At 39.9% G+C, this 24986-nt stretch overlaps 1 protein-coding gene across 1 annotated transcript in view; it reads left to right on the plus strand.

The window, feature by feature from the left end:
• Positions 1-24986, plus strand: part of frem1b (Fras1 related extracellular matrix 1b) — a 147191-nt gene that overhangs the window by 83813 nt on the left and 38392 nt on the right. The window contains 4 exon segments of the mRNA XM_055641852.1: positions 2808-3033; positions 6153-6297; positions 7407-7548; positions 13813-14008. Of these exon segments, the coding sequence (XP_055497827.1) occupies positions 2808-3033; positions 6153-6297; positions 7407-7548; positions 13813-14008 (709 nt within the window).

Genomic DNA, 24986 nt, shown 5'->3' on the forward strand with positions numbered 1-24986 from the left:
CCCATGCTTTCTCGCTCTCTCCATCCCTCCCCCATCCGAGTTCTCTGACTAGTTTTACTGTCCTTCTGATTGATTTTACAGATTGTATACCTCGTTGTCACCTTCTCCTTAGCTAACAATGTACCATTCAACATTTCCTTGATCATATAACCATATAAACATATAACAATTACAGCACGGAAACAGGCCATCTCGGCCCTACAAGTCCGTGCCAAACAATTACTTTCCCTTAGTCCCACCTGCCTGCACTCATACCATAACCCTCCATTCCCTTCTCATCCATATGCCTATCCAATTTATTTTTAAATGATACCAACGAACCTGCCTCCACCACTTCCACTGGAAGCTCATTCCACACCGCTACCACTCTGAGTAAAGAAGTTCCCCCTCATGTTACCCCTAAACTTCTGTCCCTTAATTCTGAAGTCATGTCCTCTTGTTTGAATCTTCCCTATTCTCAAAGGGAAAGGTTTGTCCACATCAACTCTGTCTATCCCTCTCATCATTTTAAAGACCTCTATCAAGTCCCCCCTTAACCTTCCGCGCTCCAGAGAATAAAGACCTAACTTATTCAACCTTTCTCTGTAACTTAATTGTTGAAAGCCAGGCAACATTCTAGTAAATCTCCTCTGTACTCTCTCTATTTTGTTGACATCCTTCCTATAATTGGGCGACCAAAATTGTACACCATACTCCAGATTTGGTCTCACCAATGCCTTGTACAATTTTAACATTACATCCCAGCTTCTATACTCAATGCTCTGATTTATAAAGGCTAGCATACCAAAATCTTTCTTTACCACCCTATCTATATGAGATTCCACCTTCAAGGAACTATGCACGGTTATTCCCAGATCCCTCTGTTCAACTGCATTCTTCAATTCCCTACCATTTACCATGTACGTCCTATTTTGATTTGTCCTGCCAAGGTGTAGCACCTCACATTTATCAGCATTAAACTCCATCTGCCATCTTTCAGCCCATTCTTCCAAATGGCCTAAATCACTCTGTAGACTTTGGAAACCCTCTTCATTATCCACAACACCCCCTATCTTGGTATCATTTGCATACTTACTAATCCAATTTACCACACCTTCATCCAGATCATTGATGTACATGACAAACAACAAAGGACCCATCACAGATCCCTGAGGCACCCCACCAGTCACCTGCCTCCAACCCGACAAACAGCCATCCACCATTACCCTCTGGCGTCTCCCATTCAGCCACTGCCATTCAGTGTCCCCTTTGATCTCTGTTTTCACACCTTGCCCTTCCATATCTCCATGTGTTCCTCTCCTCTGACTCTCGACCCAAAACATCACCCTTTCCTTCTCTCCAGAGATGCTGCCTGTCCTGCTGAGTTACTCCAGCATTTTGTGTCTATTATTCATTTCCTTTCCTCATTTCACCTTTCCAAATCCATTACCTCAGATCTCATTTGACTGAACTCCACTTGCCACTTTTCTGCTCACCTGACTAGTCTTTTCTTTCTCATATTGACCATGAAGCAAATTCTAACATAAATATTAATCCTCATTGAAGCAGCCCTTGTATTTAGCTCTAAATTACTGATGTCGAACACCACATCTCTCCTTTAAAGTTACTTTCAAGATCCATCCCTTTCTGGTTGCTATTCAGCCAATAGTGTAAATGTGTGCCAATTGCAACCCATGACCTTTAACTGGATCCTTATAGAAATGTGAAGTTAAACATAATTTATACATACAAATGGTGGCAGAGTTTGAAATTGAAAGTCAAAGAAACTACAGACGATGAGAATCTAGAAAAAAATAGAAAACATTGGAAATGTGCAGCAGATACCAGTGCTGACAAAGAGTCTCTGATGAAACATTCAGTCTGTATCTCCTTCCACTGGTGTGGCCCGACCTGCTGTGTTGGGATTGGAAACCTCTTCTGCTAGTAGTTGTTCAAACTAAGTTGAGAAAAAGCTGGATAACTTAAATGTTCCAATGAATTTGCTTTATTTCATGTTTTTCCCAATGACAAAGCAGTTTTCTATATTTTCATAGATTCATATGGAACAAGATGAACAGTTTTTTAAAAAGAGCACTAGTGCCTCAAATTCAAAAGTCTTGTTGACACGGCTTGATCCAGCTCTGCTCATTCAGACTCTACCCTCCCGTTGAATTTGCACTTCCTCTCATTCTGACTATTTTTGCATTCACTCACCCTACAATGCACTATTTTTTACTGCATATTCTTAATAATCTTACCCTCAAGCTGTCTCACTCTCTCTCCCTCATTCCTTAAGGCTCTCCTTAAAACTAGTTTGTTTATTAAAATATTTTTGGCCTAGAATTTTGTTTGGCATAGTAACTGTTGTCAGCAAGGCTATTAGCTTTCAAAACTAAATTAGGCATGCCATAACCTCCATGTTACTGTTGTAACTTGTGAATGGTCCAGATATTCTTCCAGAGGCATTAGTTGATGACTATCTTTGAAGAAACTAATTGCGATGGAAGCAGCGTGCATTTTTGTTCCTTCCAAATTGTGCATTACACCCACCATAATGACAATTCCTCCACCCACATTACTACAACTCTCTGGAGAACCACGAAACTGTAGATACTGGAATCTAAAGTAATGCACAAAGTGCTGGAGCAACACTACTAACCTGCTAAATTACTCCAGGGCTTTGTATCATACCACAACCCTCCGTCCACCATATTGCTGGCCACAAATTTGCAAGCCCTGCCAAATAGCTTATAATGCATGCTGAAGAAACTAACTATCAGTGTTATCAGTAAATTCACAATATGAATTAAACTCTCTTTTTAATGCAGATATTAGAGGGCGATTTATGTGAGATTGGCCCTGGAGTGCTGAATGCTGCAGATATGGATGTTCCTCGTGATACACTGATCTTCTCTGTGGTTAGCCCCCCAGCCCATGGAGTGCTTTTGAATGGCATCTATGGCACTGATATTGTTGCGTACAGACAGATGAATGCTGAAGTACTACATCACAGTTTATCAGTACACAACTTTAGCATGGATGAACTCAAACAAGGTCTGTATACAGTGTGCTGCAGATGTCCTCTGCTGGACATCCAGTATAACTACATGACTGTTTATCTTCTGTGGCAAGTTTATTTGTCAGTCAAGGTAGAAAATGTAATAAATCTACACTACAAAAAGAGTAATACTACAAAAAGAGTATTATGTAATAATAATAATAATAATAATAGCAATGAGAATAAACTATTTAGAAATTTGTTTATTCGTATCTTATTCTTGAGCCTTTTACTTTAAAATCCGAGATGGTTATTTATCTCTAAAAGTTGAAGATCATTGTCAGATACGGTGTATAAGATGACTTATTTTGTTTGTCTATTTGTTAATATAAGAATTATATATATTACTGGATTAAAGTTAAAAATGGTTGTCTGACGTGTTCTGGTCAAACATTAAATTTTTTATGAACCATCAGATATTCTGAATTTCCTTTGGGGTGAACTGATGCCAGGAGATTATTTATTCTTATTAAATAATTGGGAGCTTCAGTTAATATTCTAACAGAACAGTTAAGACAGGCAGCAGGAAATAAACAGAGTTAACCAGGTGGCTGCTGTCAAATATTACCTGTGCCACATTATTGTCCAGTGCTACTTCAATCAATGAAAGCTTGAGATGTATAGTCTGAGACATTTAAAGTACATACCGGGTGAGTAAAGGCAGATGAGGATTATATTTTAGGAAGCAAAGAAAATCCACATGGAAAACAGTTGGTTTCATTATTGATCCAATTATGTTTATTTATACATTAAGAACACAAACTTTGTTTTTTTTATGATGTATTGAACTTGCACAAAATGCTAACCATATTATAGCAAATGTTTAATAATGCGTTTAATATTTTATCATGACAGTATCTATATTTGTATTAATTTAATATCTTAATTTAATTGTAGAGATAAACATCAATGTGTTTGATATTGGATTGTGAGTGTAAAGGAACTAATTTGAAATGTAGGCTAAAAGTAGAAACAAAATGAACCTCATTATTGAAATAGTAGTTGCATTAAAAAAGACCAAGAATGATGTACATCCATGTGTAAAATAGGATTTAGAGTGTCAAAGAGATGGGCACTGAGATACTGTATCTGCGTTTTATTTTCATGCTTCATAAAAACGGACAAGGGTTTGCTTTGTATCTTCCAATAATTGGACAGTAGGACCCAATTCCTACAATCTCACATGTCTTCACTCAAATTGTCATTCATCTAAGGTGTGGATTTTAGCCTGTTGTTCAACCAGAGAAGACTTGCAGTGTGGGCAATCCTATTCTCAGCTGGCACCACATGGATGGATTTTCCAGAAAGATCATGACTTTTTTCTGCCTTAAGCCAGGAAAATGTGTCCATTTATAACTTTCCCTCTCATTGCCCCACTAAGAATAGCAGTTCAAGATACAACATGCTCCCAGGGATCACGCTGCATGTCCTGGATTTTAAGCCTCAATTCCACACTGACTATTTTTATTAATGTACCACCGGACCTCTGGGGTTGGTCACTACTGCACTTTCATGGAAAACTCACAACGTGAGATGCACTTACCACTGTGAACTTGCACAGTGGTGTGAATGCCAACACTTAAAGGGGGGGGGGGCGCAAGATGAACAACCACAGAAATGCTGTGGACATAAAACTTTTTTTTTAAAGGTTTACTTTATAAAATGTAAGTTTTTAATTTTTTTTAAAGGGAAAATCCCTGAATGGAGGAGATAATTGAGAAAAGCTATATATTAATGCTAAAGGGCCTGTCCCATTTGGGTATTATTTGCGCGTCACGCAGATGGCGCGCAAAGATTTTGTACATCCCAAAATCCTGGGGCGCCACGTGCGACCGCGCATCACTGCCTACGTCACCATGCACGCGTAATGCGCACCATGCGTGCATCACGTGCGCGGCACGACGCACGCGACGTGCCTTGTGACGCGTAAATGATGTTGCATAAATTACATGCAAATGACGTCCAAGTGGCCCTTAAAATGGACTCTCTAGCAGGAAATGGAGTGACCTGGACACCCATACTACTGAAATGTGCAATAGTGGGTTCTGATCTGGATTTAACGGCGCTGTTCTTATTTGCACTACACAGCATCTGTCCCAAATAAAGAAGCATAGCATGAAAATAAAAATAAAATCAAGATACTGGAAATCTAAAATAAAAACTGAAAATGCTGGTTGGACTACATCTGTGGGAAGAAAAACAGAAGTGATGTTTCACGTTGAAGACTTCTGTCAGAACTGGGAAGACACATAACTGGAAAGTCTTCCCTCAGTTCTGAAAATATGCCTTTGACTTGAAACATTTACTCTGTTTGCCTTCAAACAGATGTGGCCTGACCAGCTGAGCATTTCAATCATTTTCTGCGAGAAATTAGAAATGCAGCTTAACTCACATAGGCATATGAATGAACATGAATTAACTTTGTGGATCCAAAAAAAGTTCAGCTCAGACAATACCTGTCCCCAGTTTACATGAAGACTATAATATCTACATGTAAACTTCCATAACTCCAATTGGATACTTCATAGGAAATCATTTTCATTGATATTCATCTTAATCATTCAAGATAACTCATCTTTATTGATACAAGACATTTGACTAAGTTTTTGAAAACAATCCTAGACTTTTTTAACATCCAAATTTGGGAATTGCCATTTGGAGAGATGAGAGATGAAAATGGCTGTTGCTAGAGAAAGCAGTAACTGTAAAGCTGCATCATTTACCGAGTTAATTTTCCCGGAAGAACCTACATCTGAGAAATATTTTTAAACAATTGCACCAATTGTCAGAATCTGCACTTCGTGCTTTGCCGAACTTCCAAGGCCACACTTTACTAATACCGTTGAATATTTTCTACTGTAAATTTTTCAATTGATATCATTCTCAACTAACTTCTTCAAAAATTACCTAACAGATGATATAAAAATAAAATCATAATATGGCACCTCCATGATTAATACCCAAATATTCTTCCAACTTTGTAAATCAAATTTAATTTGAGACATTATTTCATGATATTTCTATTAAACAATATCCCAGTGCTTTGTGGTGTACATGTTCTGCATGTTTATAGCGTTATGTGCACTCATTGACTCAATGTAACTTTATTTTGCAGGGATGAAGCTCGTGTACATGCATGACGACACTGAAACCCTGACGGATTGTTTTACCATACAATTGTCAGATGGCAAGCACATGGTCCATGGGATAGTATATATCCATGTTATAGCAATCAATGATGAGAGGCCAGTTATTATAAAGTAAGCATCAATCCTCTGGTGAGAGATCCACAACATGAATTGCTTGAGTAGTTTACTCCAAAGCACTGAGAAAGCTTATTTTGTGGGTGGTCCAAAGTGATTGGTATGCCACTTTTTGAAGTTTAATTTAGTTTTTATTTTCTGTTGGTTGGAAGACTTGGATTCTTTTTGCTTTGGAGCTTATCATTAGAACCATTGTGTAATGCTCATAGGATAGGATAAATGTTTCTCACGTATCGGTTAATTTAGCATCAATTCATGAAGTTTAAAAAATTTGCAATGACTATCATTGGTAAATTTGTGAAAATGGTGAAATATATCAAACTAAGGGCATTATGGAATATAATGATATCAGGTTGGGAAAGAGACTATGCAAAACACACATTTTTGTATTTTCTTAATGATATTAAAGGACAATGTTGTCTGGGCTTTCTGAAACAGATTTAGCTTTCACTGCGTAACATTTCTTATTTTATCCCTTTGTGCTCAGGTTGATGGTTTCAGTTATTCTTTTGGTTCAGCAGTTATGTGAACTTTGCAGTGTGAGGCTCAGCAGTACAGCCAAGAATGTTCCAAGTTCCGGTGCTGAGTTGGCTGATTTCAGCTGGGGTAGCGGTGATACAGTTGGCTCCAGCACCCTGAGCTCGGAAGGAGAAAATCTGCTAAGCTTTCCATTTTGTCATTGCTTTCCAACAAAATCTGGAGCGGTTCTTGGTAATCAGTATAGCCTGTTGGTGATATACACAGAATTCAATAACTGGAACTCAGTTTTCAGACATTAACGTTTTGATGTCCACCATCCATAGAATTGATAAATGCAAGCAATATTTGGTTTGTTAAATTGCTTTGCTTAGATTGTGACGTGGGCCTTAATGTAGTTGAAGACAGAATGTGCTCACAACAGCAAAATATTTATCTTGTAGGATTGTTAGATGGCATATTTATGAAAATGTGCAGGTAATCTTCAGTGGTTAAAACCATATAAGATAATCAATAATAGACAGGCAATTGTGTATTCCTCTGCTAATGCATTCCTTCCTAAATGACTGAAACAATGGATGGAGTTACATTGATGGTTGTGTGTATGGTTTGGTTTCTCTCCTCTTCAGGAACACTGGATTGGAAGTCGAAATGGGAGAAAACAAGGTGATATCCAGTGTGGTTTTAGAAGCTGAGGACAAAGACACACCACGATTCGAGCTTAACTATATTATTAACAGTGTGCCTACATTTGGACAGCTGCAGTTAAAGGTAAAACCTGAGACAATATTTCAAGATATTCCCATATGCTACACATGGAAGGAGTTCAGAGAAGAATTAATTCCTGGCTTTAAATCACTGCACCATACAGGAACTGTGATTATTCTCTTCAGAAAAGCAAAGCTCATTAATCATTCATGAACAATTATTTTTAAATTGTGGTGGGACCTGAGGAGAACATTTCCACTGCTTCTTTTGTGCAGCGATTTCTTGCAGTTGATGAAGGTTCCTTGTGGTCAGTAGTTTCAAATAAATTAAATAAATGTTTAGGAGGAAAGGCATATCAGCATGTAGAAAACACAATCCAGAGGCAGTCTGCATGAAACGATGTAACTTCCTTTGTAATACTGTGGCCACAAACAGCTTTGTTGTCCTTAAACCATCCTTCCTTTAATATTTTCACAACAATTGGGAATCTGGTGTAACAGGAACAGGCTTAATAGTTCTGCCAGTGCTGCTACTACAGCAAAAGGATGAAACTTAGCCTTCGTAATGACCTCACCATGCCTTTGTCTCAGATCCAAGGACAGGATTATCATTCAGTGTTGCATTCCTCTGTCAGAAGCAGCACCACTAGGGCACATGTCCAGCAAACTAGCTTGAGATTGTCACCATTCATTTTAAGAGTTCAAGAGACATTTATTATCACATGCACCAATTGGTACAGTGAGATTTGAGTTACCATACAGCCAAACGAATAAAAAGAACACAATACACGATAGAATTTAACATGAACATCCCCACACAGCAGAATCAACATTTCCCACTGTGAGGGAAGGCAATAAAGTTCAGTCAGATTCTTCTTTGTTCACCCGTGGTCGGGGCCTTTGAGCTCTCAGCAGTCGTCGCTACGGGCGGCACGATGTTTCAGGCCCTCTCGCCGGGAAGATCGGAGCTCCAGCGTCAGAACAGAGAACACTCTCAGTGACTTGGAGTTTCCGAATCGGCCACTTCCTACTGGAGTCCGCGGCTCCCGAAGTCCACAGGCCGAGCTGCGCGGGGACCCCCGGCAAGAGGTCCAGGACTCTGCGATGTTAAAGTCAGCGCTGCCAGTGGCTGGAACCTCTGCAAACCACTGCTCCACGATGTTAAACAGCAGTCCCAATGCTCCGGCGATCCCCGGTAAGGCATCGTCCCGCTCCGCGATGGAATCCAGTGCTGTCCTACTGCTGAAGCTCTGGCCGGTCTCCGGCAGGAAAGGCCGCGCCAATCCAGATGGTAGGCCACGAGGGGGGGGGGGGGGGGGAAGAGGAGACTCGGAGAAAAGACGTATCCTCGACAAGGAAATGACTGAGAAAACGGTTTCCCCTTCCCCTACCCCCACATAAAAAAGACTAAGAAACCTCCAAAAACATACTTTTGACACAACTGAAAATAACAAAAAGGGTGAAATGACAGACAGACTGCTGGAGAGGCTGCCGCGCGTGGCGCCACCTGATGACCCAATGTTTTAATAAAGCAAATTAAGGTATTGTCTCATTTCACATGTAAACTAAGCCTATTTGTGAAAATACAGATTGAAGTGCCACTGAGTGGGAGAGCCGCAACAGTTTTGTTCTGGGCTTCAGACGAATGAGACCCTTACACAGACACCATTACTTTGTATGCGTTAGAATCAATAATTCCAGACTGTGGTGCAAGTATATATGCATAATAGGCTACGGTAGGCTAAGGTAGTAGGCAGTGCAACTTTGAAAATCAAAAAACTACAGATGTTGGAAATCTAAAATGAAAACAACAAAACATGGAAACACTCAGCAGTCCAAAACCATCTGTGAAAAGAGAAACGGATAAAGTTTGAGGTAAAAGGTTTTGATTTGAAACATTATCTTCATTTCTCTTTCCATTGGTATTGTCTGAACTACTGCTTGTGTCCAGATTAATCTGCTTTTACTGCTAATCTGCAGTGCAACTTTGTGCGATCTCCTGATGTGGTGTGAGCTCAAAACATCAAATCCCAATATGGCAGGCATTCTGGTAGTGAGGGTATGAATCCCTTCCCCTATTGTCCAGCCCAAGAAAGAAAGGAGAAACTTTCATTGAAAAGAACAACGTCAGGGTGGTCCTTGTGTAATCTGTTGTGCTTCTTGTCAAAATTTTAAATGCCCCAAATTCATCAAGTAAAGCAGGAGTATGCAGCGTGTCAGGATATTGCCAGCTCCTGCAAAGAGAGCCCAGTGAAGGTTGCATCAGCCGTATGTAGTGATGCCGTCAAAACATACTGAGCAGCCCTCTTGAATATGTGTCATAAAGATAGAACTTGGGTCTACAATTTTCAGTGTGCCATATACCATCGGAGTTTAACATTTGGGTTTTAGATTATATCTTACCATGTAACACGTAAATATTCCACCCTATGATTAAATTTCTAGTCCTACAGTGTGTGCCTTTTATCTGTGTTAACTCAGTGTAAGCTTGGCTCTCCTGCTGTGTCCATCTGAGTCATCAGATTTTGTGCTCAAACTCTTCTACAGGGATGAGTGCATTGTCTCAACTCTCTCATGCTGGTGAAGGATTGCATTGTTTGAATGGCAGGTGTAGCCAAGATAGGCTCAAAAAAAACATATCCCAAAAAATTAAGTTCTTGATCAAAGGGTGCTGAGAGACACGAAGGTTGAGGTTTGCGATTTTTAAAGAGAAACGAATGGCATTAGGAGAGTTGATTTGAAAGAGGTAAATATTATTCTCAGATTCAAACATAAGTACGTTTGCTCTGTGGGAGTATCTTCAAGGCACAGAATCCAACATTTGAAGAAGACGAATCATTAGCAATTTCTTAAGGATAAATAGGAATGGATGTTAATGCTGGTCTTGTCAGATGCCTACGCCTTCTGAATTAATTAAAATATATAATCTAAGTGCCTTGTTTCCATTGAATGTCAATGGCAAGTATTGGGAATGAAAGAGGGTTAGTTAACTTTAATGTAAACAGATGTAAAACGGCATGCATTGTCAGCAAAAACACACAACTTGCACATTCAATCAATTGTACTGAAAAAGCTGAGTATGGACACGAAAGAGGTTTAAGGCTTACCTCCTTGTGGTCTTCACACACATGCCCAACAAATACAGAGATAATAGATATTTAACTAAGGCATGCAGGACATTGATCGTACACAGCAGGTCAGATCTCATCTGTGGGAAGAGATGTTAACTTTACAGGTTGGAGATCCTAACGGGCCCGTCCCACGACGATTTTTACGGCGACTGCCGGCATCATTGACTGACATATCAGGTCACCGAAAAATTTGCGGCATGATGCGGCAGTGACATGGAGTGACGCGGCATGATGACGTATGACACGCAGCGCTTTCTCAAATGTCGCAACATTTTTTTGTCGCGGCTAGATTTTGAAATGTTCTAAATCTTTTGGCAACACTGATATGACGGCAGCAGTTGCCGAAAAAATTGCCAAGTGGGACAGGCCCATAACTGTTTTTGTTTTAGATTTCCATCAACTGCAGCTCTTTTGATTTTTACTTACTTGAGAGATTGATCATATTGCTCCGGGAAGACTATACGCTCAATACTGTGTTCAAGAAGGAACTGCAGTTGCTCAATACTGTGTCTGGTTTTAGTTATTATGAAAGTAGTGAAATTCCTAAACTTTGGATGAAATGGGGAAAAGGATCATGAGGCTGATCCTCAATGGTTAGGCTCTGGGACAGTATAAGATTAGAGATACTTAGACTGTTTTGGCATTGAAAAGAACTGAGTGAGCAGTATAATTTTTGGGTTATAATGTTTGAGGAAGAACATAGTCTGGGAAATAGCTGAGGATCAAAGGTATTCTAAACTAATAATATGAATCGTATTAGGAGTATTTTTCAAATGAAGAGCATTCATTGTGCAGAATGGATGTGCAAATGGTAGTAAAAGTAGCAATGTTACAAAATTTTGAGATTTAAAAAATCAAGTCTGCAATTTATCCCATCAGATAAAGCATAACAATAAGTTTAATTTGACACCTAATTCACTTTCATATCTCAAGTAATAAAAAAGTTATGGCCATTTTCATACTCGGAAATTAGCATCTTGTTGATTTTCTATGGACATAACAAAAAAGCTGTGATCGTGGACAGTCAAAAGCCCATAACCTTCTTAAAAATTAAGAGAACTGAATGAAATTTTCAGTTATCATAGATTGAAGCATTCTGAAACAAATATAAAATAATCTTACTTGGATGACCTGAAATTAAAGCATATAATTAGTTAGTTACCCAATTGTAGCTAATTTCAAACTTCAATTACTAGATCTAAACATCTATCCATTTCTTAATAAATGATTAACATTTTTAAATAGCCCAAGTGTCCAAATAATATTCACAAATAATTCACAATAAAACATGATTTTTAAATCTCATTTACATCAATTTATAGGCCAAATGGAAGGAATTTAGTGTTCAATTGCTGTAAATTAAAGTGTATTTAAATCGGCTTTCTAGTGGGTTCCTGTGAACGCGCCGGTTTAGAACGTTCACATTGAGCTGGATTTGTGCCCCCAAATGCCCAGAAAAATACTGCGGGATATAAAGAGCCCAAAATGAGCTACTCGCTATAGAAAACTTTAATTACAGGGTTATATACAAGCCCCATTTAATGTAAAAATAAGGTACATACCTTTAATTGTTTGTTTTATAAAACCCTGGGGCTGCGAGAGGTTGCGAGTTTAGAGAGTGATTTTTAAACTACTATAACTATTATACAAGGCCATAAAAACTAATAATACCTTTTGCGACGGGGTCTTCCAGCGATTTTCCGTTAATGATTTACTAGGCTGAACATTTTCGATTGCAACAGCCTAGTAAAAATCGCGTTTTAAACCCGCCCCCTCTAAACAGCACCAAAATCACGCACACGGGGTAGGGCAGATGCTCAGCCACGATTCAGGTAGGTTTTGTAACATACCTAGTAAAAGCAAAATGTATTGAATCTTTAAGAGACAATTAGATGCTATAATGGAGTACATAATGGTCTCAATGAATGACAATGGGTTTATGCCTTCCTTATCTGTGACTATCTTAGAAATTACTTTCTTAAAGGTGTGACATGAAACAGAGGTCCTGTCCACTTACTGAAGTGAATCTGAAAACATATATCCTACTATCAAGATTACTGAAAACAGACTGGTTACTTATTTTATTGCTACAATGATCCAACTTCCTAAAAAAAATTATGTTGGTGTAAAGACAGTAGGCTCACTGTACATCCACTGTAACCAATAGTTTAAAATGCACCAAAAACAATTTTCATTTCACCTCTGTTGCATTCAGGTACTATCTAAATGCTCTATTGTTGTATTTTGCAGGATGGGAACGATGCAAAAGAGGAATTGGCCACAGCCTACAATTATTTCTTAAGGGTTTGACAGTTCCATATGGAGCTGCTGGCGTTTACTGTTAGGGACCTTGGCACTTTCACACACAAGCATATGTGAATGTGAAAGTCCTGACTTTTGTCTTTAAATTCTGCTCTGACTTGCACTCCTCATGCAATGGAGCTTCTTGCATTTTCCCGGCATATACAGTGGGAAATCTGCCTTCTACACTACAATCGTTAAATATTATGTATGACTTTTTTTTATGTATTGTGTTTCAATATTTTTCAGAGGCGTTTTTAAATGTTTTTTGAGTGTTTATTCAAAGGATGGCGGGTTCAGCCAAGAGGGATGGCTAAACCGACTGACCAAGCATCTGTGTGAATGGCAGGGCCTTGCCAATAGGTTAAAGTTGGCTGTGCTGAGGAAGGTCTTATCATGTGATTTGCTCAAGGTCAGAGAGTGAGTTTAACACGTAGGCAAGCGTTCACTCTCCATGGCAGAAAAATTACAGGCTTCATGGTCAAGGACTAAATACAACTATGGTGGCATGGTGGCGCAGCGGTAGAGTTGCTGCCTTACAGCGCTTGCAGCACCAGAGACCCGGGTTTAATCTCAACTACGGGTGCTGTCTGTATGAAGTTTAGACCTCTTCCCTGTGACTGCTTAGTTTTTTTCCAAGATCTTTGGTTTCCTGCCGCACTCCAAAGACGTACCAGCATGTAGGTTAATTGGCTTGGGATTGTATACTTTAAGTGTAAAATTGTCTCTAGTGTGTGTAGGCTTGTGGTAATGTGCGGGGATTGCTGGTCAGCTCAGACTCGGTGGGCCAAGGGGTTTGTTTCCGCGCTGTATCTCTAAACTCAAGTAAACTAAATAATTATCCAAGCTGCATAAAATAATTGGGTATTAATCTGGTTCATTTATTCTTTGAATAGACAATGATTGAATGGATTAGACTATACCCAGGCATGAATTTTAGTCAAGAAGATATTGATATGAATCGACTGTGGTATCTCCACACCACCGTTGTGGGGTCGACGGGTCGTGACAGTTTTCGTTTCCACGTTACAGATGGGGACAATGCCTTACCTTCACAGAATTTTGAAATATCGCTCAAAAACATGAAGAAAGGTGAGAAAGTTAATAATTCTGGACAGTCTTTTAAACTGCTATCTCAAAATGTTAATATTAAAATTTGTCTTAGAATTATTGGAAAAAGATTCTGTTCTGAAAACTAAGAATTTGGCCAAGAACATTTGCATTTGTAGAAATAGAAAAATAGACCTTTCCTTTACTCAACCTTGACTACTAATGATTCCACTAAATTGTGCAGAGCAGCACAGCACAGGATCAGGCCCAACCTCAACCAGTACCCCATTCCTGCCTTCTCCCCATATCCCCTGACTCCCCTGACTTTAAGAGCTCTATCTAACTCTCTCTTGAAAATATCCAGAGAGCTGGCCTCCACCGCCCTCTGAGGCAGAGAATTGTGCAGACTCACAACTCTCTGTGTGAAAAAGTGTTTCCTCATCTCAGTTCTAAATGGGTGAGGCCCTCTATAGTGGTGTCATCTATACATTTGTAGATGGAATTAGAGCAGAATCTGACTGCACAGGTGTGAGTGTATAGGGATATAGTAAGGGGCTGAGAATGGATCATTGCAGGGCACTGTACCATTGCATGGTGGTGACCATTATTGTAGAGGATGCATTGTTGCCTATCCTTCCTTACTGATTGTGGTCTATGGGTCAGGACATCCAGGATCCAGTGGCAGACAGGGGTGCTGACCCCTAAGACCAGTAGTTTGGAGATTAGTTTGATTGGGGTCATGGCATTGATCAAAGTAGAACTATAATCAATAAATAGCAATCTGGTGTAGGTGTCCTTGTATCTCTAGCCAGAGATGAGTGTAGGGCCAGGGGGATGGTGTCTACTGTGGACCTGTTGTAGGTAAACTGCAGTAGATCAAGGCTGGCTGTGATGCTGAAATCATTGTGTGCCATGACAATTCTCTCAAAACACTTCATGAAGGTCGATGTCAGAGCCACTGGATGATTGTCATTAAGACACACCACTATGGTACTGAGTTGATAACGGTCTTCTTAAAGCAGGTGGGGACCACAGAATAGAGTAGTGAGAGGTGAAAGATATCTGTTGCCAGCTGATCTGTGCAGGTCCTGTCTCAGCCAGGGACTCCACTCAGTCCATATGCTTTCCACAGTTTCACTCTCAAGAAGGCTGATCTGACATCTGCTACAGTGATCTGCTCAAATGTGGAATAGTAGCTACATTTTAAAGATTCAACGATGAGGAGAGGTTTCCTGGAATAAAAAAATGTTGGGAGCTCTTTGCAGCTCATGCACATCTTTGGAATTAATTAATGTTTCAGTTCAATGAATTCTACTGAGATCTGATGATGCCACAGGTGATTCCCATGTGGGATCCTGAGGAGACAGAGGTAATAAAGTTTGAAAAAGTTTTCCTTCACTGACACCAGCAGTAAATTTCCCTTGCCACAGGATGACTCCCTGCGTCCTTATACCAGACAATGCAATTGTATGAATGGCTGATGCTGATAATGAGCCAGTGAAATCATTTCACTCTAGATATTGGCTTGTGGACATTTCAGCACCAGCAGTCAGGATGGTGCAACAAAATAGTTACCGTTAGTTCTGCACCAGTAGATCTTGACATCCCTCCTGTGCCTTCTTCCCTTTAATGCTTTAAATCCCTTACCAATAGCCTTCACTTGATGCCTGAAATGGCAAGCTAGCTTACACTTGGATGCCTTTTATTGCTTCTTTTGAACATTTACATTTAACGGTTCCATGTCTGCACCCCACTCTGTTCTTGTTTGTCTACTTATAAATGCTTGAATTGCAAGTCGCTCTGCGTTAACAGATGATATTTGAACATTTTGTTTCTATATAAACATTGCCCCGTCTTCTGTACCTACCTCACAGCACCACTCCGTGATGCTCATCCAATACTCCACCATAACCACCACAAACCATCTCTTAGGATGTCTGACTGCTGTTGCTTAGCCATGGTTCCCTGCATCACCATCTTCACCCTGCATTTTATCAGGTCCTTAGCATCTTTGTTTCAAGTCCATAATTTTTACACAGTGCGTGCTTTAATAAATCAATTTTGATGAAAACTTGTTGCCATTTAAGAAATATATCACTAGGTAGATTTAAGTCCCAGATGGTTTTGTCTCCCCCTTTAAGTGTTGCAGTGCATATGCATATATAGTTTTTATGATAGTGTCAATTTTCGTGCCAGTGCTTAGCTGGTAGCAATTAACCTGTTGATTTGATGTTGACTGGTGTTAGTGGTGTTGAAAAACATTTACAGCATGTCCCTTGGGTACTGGCACAGGAAGGAGGCTCCTACTGATTTCAAATGGGATTGCAGATCATAAGGAAAAAGAGTCAAAGTCAAGTTACAATTCTTAATTGTATTGAGAATTTTAATAGAAAGATTAAACAAGAACTTACCATTTGAAGTTTGATCTTTATTTTATGAAAAGTTGGAGTGAGAGGTTACGTGAAGAACCCGCCAGCCAGCATGCACCTCAATCTTCAAAGCAACTGTATGAAACCACAGACCACTTGCACCAAATTAAACTATAGAAAGATTAATAACGCTTGACTTATCAAATGATCTTTATGAGATCCAGGATTGGGAGTGGAGAGGTAGTCTTTCACTCCAACTTCTCATAAAATAAAGATCAAACTTTAAAAGATAAGTTCTCACTTAATCTTTCTATTTCATATCGAAGTCTCATGAGAGACTGCGTGAAGCCTTCAAAGCTCTGTGGTTTCATACAATAAACCAATCTGCATGTGCTAACACTAAACAGATAAACCATAAATGGTAGAAAAGACATGGGCCATTAACAACATGATGCTACGTTTACATACATGTACATCGCCCTTAATTGGACCACAGTCCCAATTGCCTTTGGGGTAGACAATAGCTCATGCAACATTGTTCAGAATTCTATCTGCAACCGTCCAGACATGTTCAACAACATTTTTTAACTTCTGAAAGTGCGCTCATCTGAGCCTCCTGCTGTTGCAAGAAAGTGATCAAAGGGGATTATCCATTCTATTGGCTGCTGATGAGCCAGCAGCCCTGGTATAGTGAGACTTGAAATGATTTGTATTCACACCTGCTTTCAGCTGCTTACACTCTATCCATCTTGAAATAGTGTGCACCAACAATCTCTTGTGAAACTATTATATAACTATGAAGAAACATTTCCTTCATCTCATAAGTTCTTAGTAACCTCAGTGTACCTTTTCACATAACAATCACCCTTCTGATCTGGTGGGTATGCTGTCAACTCCATCTTGTCCCCAACCGCTCCTGTTTTGCGTTATGAGTTCATTCACATAAAATGCTACTCTCTTGTCAGATATGACTGAGAGATCCAGACGGAGATTGTATAAAGACTGTGCTCATCATGCTGTAATCAGTGTTATAAGTAGCAATGTTACAAAATTTTGAGATTTAAAAAATCAAGTCTGCAATTTATCCCATCATATAAAGCATAAACAGAAGTTTAATTTGACACCTAATTCACATTCATATCTCAAGTATTTAAAAAGTTATGGCCATTTTCATACACGGAAATTAGCATTTTGTTCCCTATTGATTTTCTATGGACATAACAAAAAAAGCTGTGATCGTGGACAGTCAAAAGCCCGTAACTTTCTTAAAAATTAAGAGAACTGAATGAAATTTTCAGTTATCATAGATTGAAGCATTCTGAAACAAATATAAAATAATCTACTTGGATGACCTGAAATTAAAGCATATAATTAGTTAGTTACCCAATTGTAGCTAATTTCAAACTTCAATTATTAGATCTAAACATCTATCCATTTCTTAATAAATGATTAACATTTTTAAATAGCCTAAGTGTCCAAATATTATTCACAAATAATTCACCATAAAACATGATTTTTAAATCTCATTTACATTAATTTATAGGCCAAATGGAAGGAATTTAGTGTTCAATTGCTGTAAATTAAAATCCATTTAAATCAGCTTTCTAGTGGGATCCTGTGAACGTGCTGGTTTAGAACGTTCACATTGCGGTAGATTTGTACCTTCAAATGCCCAGAAAAATACTGCGGGATATAATGTGGCCCAAATTAGCTACTCGCAACATTAAACTTTGTATAAAGGGATCTTAAGAAGCCCTTTTTAACGTAAAAATAAACAGCCTACTTTCCGTTTTCCCCTGTATGAGATCCGACCCGTTGTCGGCGGTCGCGGGTTTAGAAGTTAATTTTTAACCTACTATAACAAGTAAAGAAAACCCTTACAACTAAAAATAGCTCCAGCTACGGAATCTTCCAGCGATTTTTCGTTAATAATTAACTAGGCTGAAAAACCTCGATTTGAACAGCCTTGGGAAAATCGCGTTTTAAACCCGCCCCCTCTAAACGCGCCAAAATCGGGCACACGGGCTGGGACAGATTTTCAGCGATCTGCAGGTAGGCTTTGCAACATACCTATTATAAGCATGACTAACTTAAGAGTAACTGCTCCAACGTTTGGGATACAGCTGATGATAATCTGCATAAAAATTTATACTGATTACACATTCCACACTACTTTGTATTTAGGCTTTAGAGTGTTCATATAAAATACACCTTCCATAACCTTAGTCAACAGTGGGTGAGAACCAATCATTTATTGTCCCAATTATAGTACTAGATACAAGCAGTACGAGCAGTGTTAATTGCGCTATAACATAGTCGCTTCTTTTAAATTCAAAGTGAAAGAAAACCACAAACCTCTGCTACACCTGTTTTATAAGTAGCTCACATGTGTCTCTTCACAAAACTTTCCAAACAACCATCCAGTGATAGATGCACGAGAAATAGGTTGAACTAGCCACCGCTCGTGTCTTCCAGCAAATATAGGAGCTTCTTTCAGCGGACTTATTTACAATGGAAGCCATGGTTGAGTAGGCCAATTTGGCACTACTATAATTCATGTTGTCTCATCTTGAATTATCTTAGGAAGCATCTACTGGTAAATACCATGAGTCTTATCTGGGGTAGGGTCCGAGACATATCTGCAGAGTTTATGACAAAACCTAAATATGTAATAGATAATGCTGGCTCCAGTATGGACTTTCCTGGATGAATAACAAACCCTAGATATTCTAGGAGCGCCTTGGTTGCTGAAACAGCTAACTCTGTGACACCTGATCTCTTCCCTACAATAAGCATGTCCTCTATAAACTCCATGACAAAATGTCCTTTAGATCTGAGCAGGGCAGCATTGACTTTAGAATCTTTGTAAATAGCCTAGGGCTGAAGTCAACCCCTTAGGTAGAGCCAAAAATGTCCACAATTGGCCTAGCCAGATAAACTTCAGATATATCCTGTGACTCTCGTCTGTTGATATGGAAAAATATGCATCTTTGAGATTGTTTGAGGTCCTAAAGCAATCCTCTGTAATCAGCTATTTTGCTGAATGAAAAATATCCAATTTAAAATGGTTATATTCCAAGCACATTTTCAGACCAGCCAAATCCTAGATTTGGCATCTTCAACCTTGAGAAGATATTAGAAATATACCCCTATTGTTCATGTGCAGACTGCTCATCCTTTTGTGAAATTTCTCTGTTTCAACTTGGATAGCCATAGTTTCCTCTTTAGATCATATGTACGGAATTCTAGGCTTCTCTTGCCGCGGAGGAAACTGATCAGCCAGAAACTGAATCTATAACCGTTTATGATTTGTAAAATGGAAAGATCGGAGGTTATCTGTCCCACCTGTTGTTGAACCGTCTCAACCTATCTCCGACTTGAATATCATCAGCACATCTCATGCGACTAATGGAATACTATTTGCATACCTCAACGGCCTCCACCTCATTGTCGCTTTGCTGTCCATGACAAGTCAGACGGTGGCTGTAGATGTGATCAAGGCAGTTTCTAAGAAAGCACTTGCTAGAAAAACCATCAAGGCTGCCAATAAAATAATAGACAAAAGGTGATTATCACCCCCCGCCACCAATATCCAGCAACACCTGAGACTGACACCACCAAAAATGGCTTGAGGCGAATAATCAATAGAGTTAACTGACCCTAGACTTTGCTCTGTCCCCTTGGCTCAGGCATCGTGGCCAGCTAGAAAACAATACTGAGTATGTGGAGTACGCTGTCTCCATGGTGAGCGCTGAAAATCTGCGAAAAAAAAAGCCCTCTGGGCTTTTAATTGTGATGGCCTGGTGCTCCAACCAGCCCCAGTGTAGTGGTATCTTCCACTAGTTTGGTAGGTATGATATGCGTGCAGGTAAATGGGAGTCTTACCCACAAAGAGTGTCTTTACCACACCCACCGCATCCTTTAATTCCTCTTGCAAGTCTTTTACTTGCTAGCCCAAGTCTTCTCCAAAGAGATACTTGCAGACTGCACATACTAGCCTTGCACAAAATCAGCATATATTGGGTTGATCTCAGGCCTATACCATCCTAGGACAATTGAGTTTAAACTGTGTATTACACAAAAGTGCTAAGGAATCTACTGCAATTCAGACAGCTGAGTTCCCTCCACCGACCTTGTGAAGGCCGTAATCCATCTTTGAGAATTCTCTGAACTTGCTGGAGTTTAAAGTCTTTTGACTTTGTTTTGCCCGACAGATGGTGGCATTAACCTACGGACCTCCAGTGTCTGGCAGAAATCAGGACTAGCACATTCTTTCCAGCAGTGTCCTGCATGATCTTCTCAATCAACTGATGAGAAGTCAAGTAACCAATGCTACTTGCTAGTTCTTCATCTAACGGTTCTCCTATCCCCGAAGGGATGGCAAATTTAGTCACAAGTGCCAGCAGATCCTTATAAGACTTGGGTTGAAGCATATCATCCACTTGATGTGGGAATTCGGGTTTACTGTCAACTACCTCACAGTCAGAGTCTCCTCAAATAATCCCCAAAACACCCCTCCTCAGATTGGTGGATATGATTCAACCCTGAACCAGGTATTGCTGCTGCAGATATCTGACTGGAACTACCTGCCTTGGTCGCCAGTGTGCGGAACACATTCCCTTCGACCAGCCTCTCAATCAGGTTTTCCAGTATTGAGAGCCAACAGATGATATCCTTAATGGATGTTGAGGCAGTACCTTCCTGCCCAATATTGTCCTTTTGGACATTTTGCCATTTTGGCATTGGCCTACCCTGAACTTGGGTCGCCAAACTGCTCCCTTACAGAGGTTATGCTTTATAATATTTATTTATTTACTTTTTACAATATGAACCTGTAAGACAGGTAAATTGCTACATGCCTGTTCGTGCCTTTACTGGTTTACCTATCCCCGAGAGGATGGCAAATTATGTTCCAGCATGCTGGCAATTCTATTTAGCCGAGCTGAAAGAATTTAGCATTTGTTGAGGGATTCCTCAAACTCCCTGCCTCTGAGCAGGAGATCTCTTAATATATATGAGTTTAACAGCCTCTATCAAAGCAATGCACTTTCCTCACTCTTGTGGACAGCCTGATAACCTCAAGCATAGACGTTTAGGCAGTCCTTCTCTGACCAATATGATCCATTTGCATAGCCAGTTTCGAGTTGGTCTACCTGGACAAGCTGCTCCTTCTGGAAGCTTTCACAGAGGTTGCTGTGCAGGCTAACCTGCCAGCGTCTCTGAGCACGGGTCGCCAACCTGCTCTTTTTCAGAGCCAGACTGCTCCATTTCTGAGCTGTCACGGAGGTTAGTAAGCAGACCTTACCTGCCAGCGTCTCCCAGCCCGGGTCAACCTCCTTATCGGAGCTTCAGCGTAGTAGCTTTTGCAGGCCGTGCCTGTTCCCATCTTCATCCCCACGCTTGCCAACCTGCTCCCTTTCAGAGCTTTAAAAGGACATTGCTGTGCAGGTCGCACCTGCCAGCTACTATGAGCCTGGTTTGACAGGCTGCTCCTTCGGGGGCTTGGTGGAGCTTACTGTGCAGGTCGCACCTACCAGTTTACTCCGAGGCCAGCTGCATGCTCTCTTCCAGAGCCTGAATGGTAGTAACTGTACAGGCCGCGCCTGTCAGCCTCTCCGAGCCTGCTGCATCTATTTTCGGTGCCAGTGGGCCATTCCTGAAGGAAAAACAGCTTACCTGCCGGAGCATTTTCAAGGCTCCGAATCCTGCGCCATGCGTCGACGTATTGACGCGCTTGCGGGCTGGCGGGTACTTCACACAGTCTATGATGAGATTGCGATATAAAATTCTTAATCAGTTGTAGATTTTTTGGTAACTTTTTAAAATTAAAAAAAATCAATAATCTTTCATTTTTCAACAATATTTACCAATTTTATTATTTTAGCTATCTTTTAACTAGCTTTAAGATTTTACAGATAGCAAATCTCTGACTCCTGTTTTACTAGCAATCAGAAACCATTGGACCATTTCAAAAGCAGGACCTGCCCACTGTGTTGCAGAAGACCAGATCACTTGCCCATGCCTTGCAGGTGGTCAGTGAGATTGTCTCTTTGTATCTGGACCTAGTGAGTGTAGATGTGGTCATGCTTGCAAAATCTGGCCCAATGTCATCTATTGTTAGTGCTCTGCGGTATTTACCACTATTTTCCGTATGCTCCCACTACCTTTAAAGAATACGAGACCAAGTGGTCTCCCCAACTCAATACGAGACTCCCTTTCACACGGGAGGCTTGGTCCTCCAACGCAACCCATTTCCCCCAACACAATATTCCACCACTCACCCAAAGCCCCCACGGGAGGCCTATTCCACCACTCACCCATTCCCCCAACACAACCCGTTCCCTCAAGGCAATATTCCACCACTCACCCATAGGCCCTAACTGTGCAGGGGTGGCTCATTTCCCCTTATTCACCCTCCCTCATTTTAAACTTTAAAAAAAATGCTGCATGGGAAAAAAAAAGGATTTTGTTGCTACCACGACTCAGTAACCTGTGATTGCAACATTGTAGCGGGCAGGGCCAGCAAGGATTTGGATTTTTGATACTGAGAAGTTAAGTAAAAAGTAGAATTTTTAAAGTTTTTAATGTGAATAACTTGTAAAATTTACCATCAATCTGAACAAAACTTGATACACCACACCACAGGACAATGGTGAGTAAGGTGATAGCACTATCCTGTATGGTTTTGGTGTAATTCAGAGTATGAATCGCATGCACACATACATGCAGACAAGCCGAGAGTTTTAATAGTATATAGATAGATGTATGAAGAGCTTCTCTTTAAATCCTCCACCAAAGTCTACACAGCAGTGTATGAAAACCTTGGAGCCTTCTAACCTGTGTGTGCTCCTCCCACCCTGTGACTCGGAGGTCAAGCTGATTTCTTAAACAACACCATTGCTTGCTGTGCTCACAATGCGCCTCATTTTTGAGTAGTGCAGGCTGATTTTAAGTCGTCTGAGATAGTGTTAAATGGAGCTAGACACAGGATATTGCCCTGTTGTTTAGGTGTCCAACTAATGAATAACACTGGCTGCACACTGCTATCATGCAAATAAGCATGCAGCACAAATTTGGCGCGCAGCCTGCTTCGGAAGCAATGGACCCCTCACCTGCTTTGGAAAGTAATTGAATTCAGTCCCTGCAGTATCCAAGCATTTTCAACATCGCCCATCATGCCCGTTGAAATTAAATAATTAATTAAAATAAGTTTTGCAGCTCCTGGCAAAATATTGAACTAAAAATGATAAAACATCCATTTGTGTTAAACCTTAAATGAAAACTGCATTCTTGCTACCGAAGTGTATTAATTGACACGGATTGTACATTGAGTTTAATTGATTTAAATTAATACAAAAATATGCTATCATTGTTAATCACCAGATAAACTGCATTGGTTTATTATTTTATGAAGTGCTTCTGACAGGTACAGTATTCTTTGTAGAAGTCAGCTGAAGTGGAATTAAAACTACTTATCACCAAGTGCTGTCATCTCAACTGTAACCAAATGAAGTATTTTCTTCCTAGCATTTGAATAAAAAAACAAAATTACTGATGAGATTGATAATGAAAATCCAATGGCATTATAAGGATTGGAGCCAACATCTGAAACCACCATTGTGTGGGTCATGCATAAATTACCATTACTGGCATAAACAGGCCATTAATCATATATTAACTGAGAAGAGAACTTTACTTAATAATGTACTGAATATAGCAAGCACATAAGCTAAATGTAATCAGAAGTGCTACCACTTATCCTTTAAAATTCAGCAATTGCAAAAGGACAATAAATGTAAGTCTTTGCCAGAATTCATCGGAGGTCATACGCTTCAGGTTGAAACGTTCTTTCTTCTTAGCACTTTTTTTGGTTTTCCTATCCAGTTTATATATTACTTGTTTTTCCCTCTGCCTCAATCTATTCTTACTGGTTAATCAGAAGCAGAATGATATAGTTATTGAAAAATCCAATTATTTAGCAAATGTAATCAAACAATCATAGTCAACGTAAAACCTGAGTATTGAGAATAAAACGGGGAATAGAATATCCTGCCTCTAAATTTGCTTTGAACATCTGCAATATTTTTGTGCACTGTATGACATGACTTGGAACCTAATGGTAACATTATTTCAAGTCTAATTTATTGAAAAGCACTGTAGGAGCCCTCAATGGCACATCAGAAATAAAAGAGTTTAGCCCAACTGTGTGGCATATTGAATTTTTTTCATACATTGCAAATTGGCTGTGCTCTGTGGAGCACCAGCTGGAAGCAGTGTACAAAACCCATGTGTTCACCTTTAATGTACTGCAGCCTACAGTAAGAAAACCCACTGAATGTGATGTCATATCAAGCTGCTTGACACTTAATACCCTCTAAGATCTTCCACTTTCTGTGGCCGTGTTGTATACCATCTAAATTTATGAGGTGAATATAATAATTTAATATATCTTTTCTTATTGCAAGCTGAGTATCTTCATGATCGATGGCCGCAAGTTTAGAAAATCTGGTAAATCTGTCTGAAATGGTGTCAGTCAACTTGGAGAACTGGGTTCAGCTTCTGTGGAGCAGCAGTGCTGCCAGCAAGTGATTGCTATGAGAGAAATGGAAGCAGCCGTCTCTCTGGAGGCTGAGCCTGGCACCGTTTTCTGA

The sequence above is a fragment of the Leucoraja erinacea genome, chromosome 10, assembly GCF_028641065.1.
Source record: "Leucoraja erinacea ecotype New England chromosome 10, Leri_hhj_1, whole genome shotgun sequence".
Lineage (NCBI taxonomy): Eukaryota > Metazoa > Chordata > Chondrichthyes > Rajiformes > Rajidae > Leucoraja > Leucoraja erinaceus.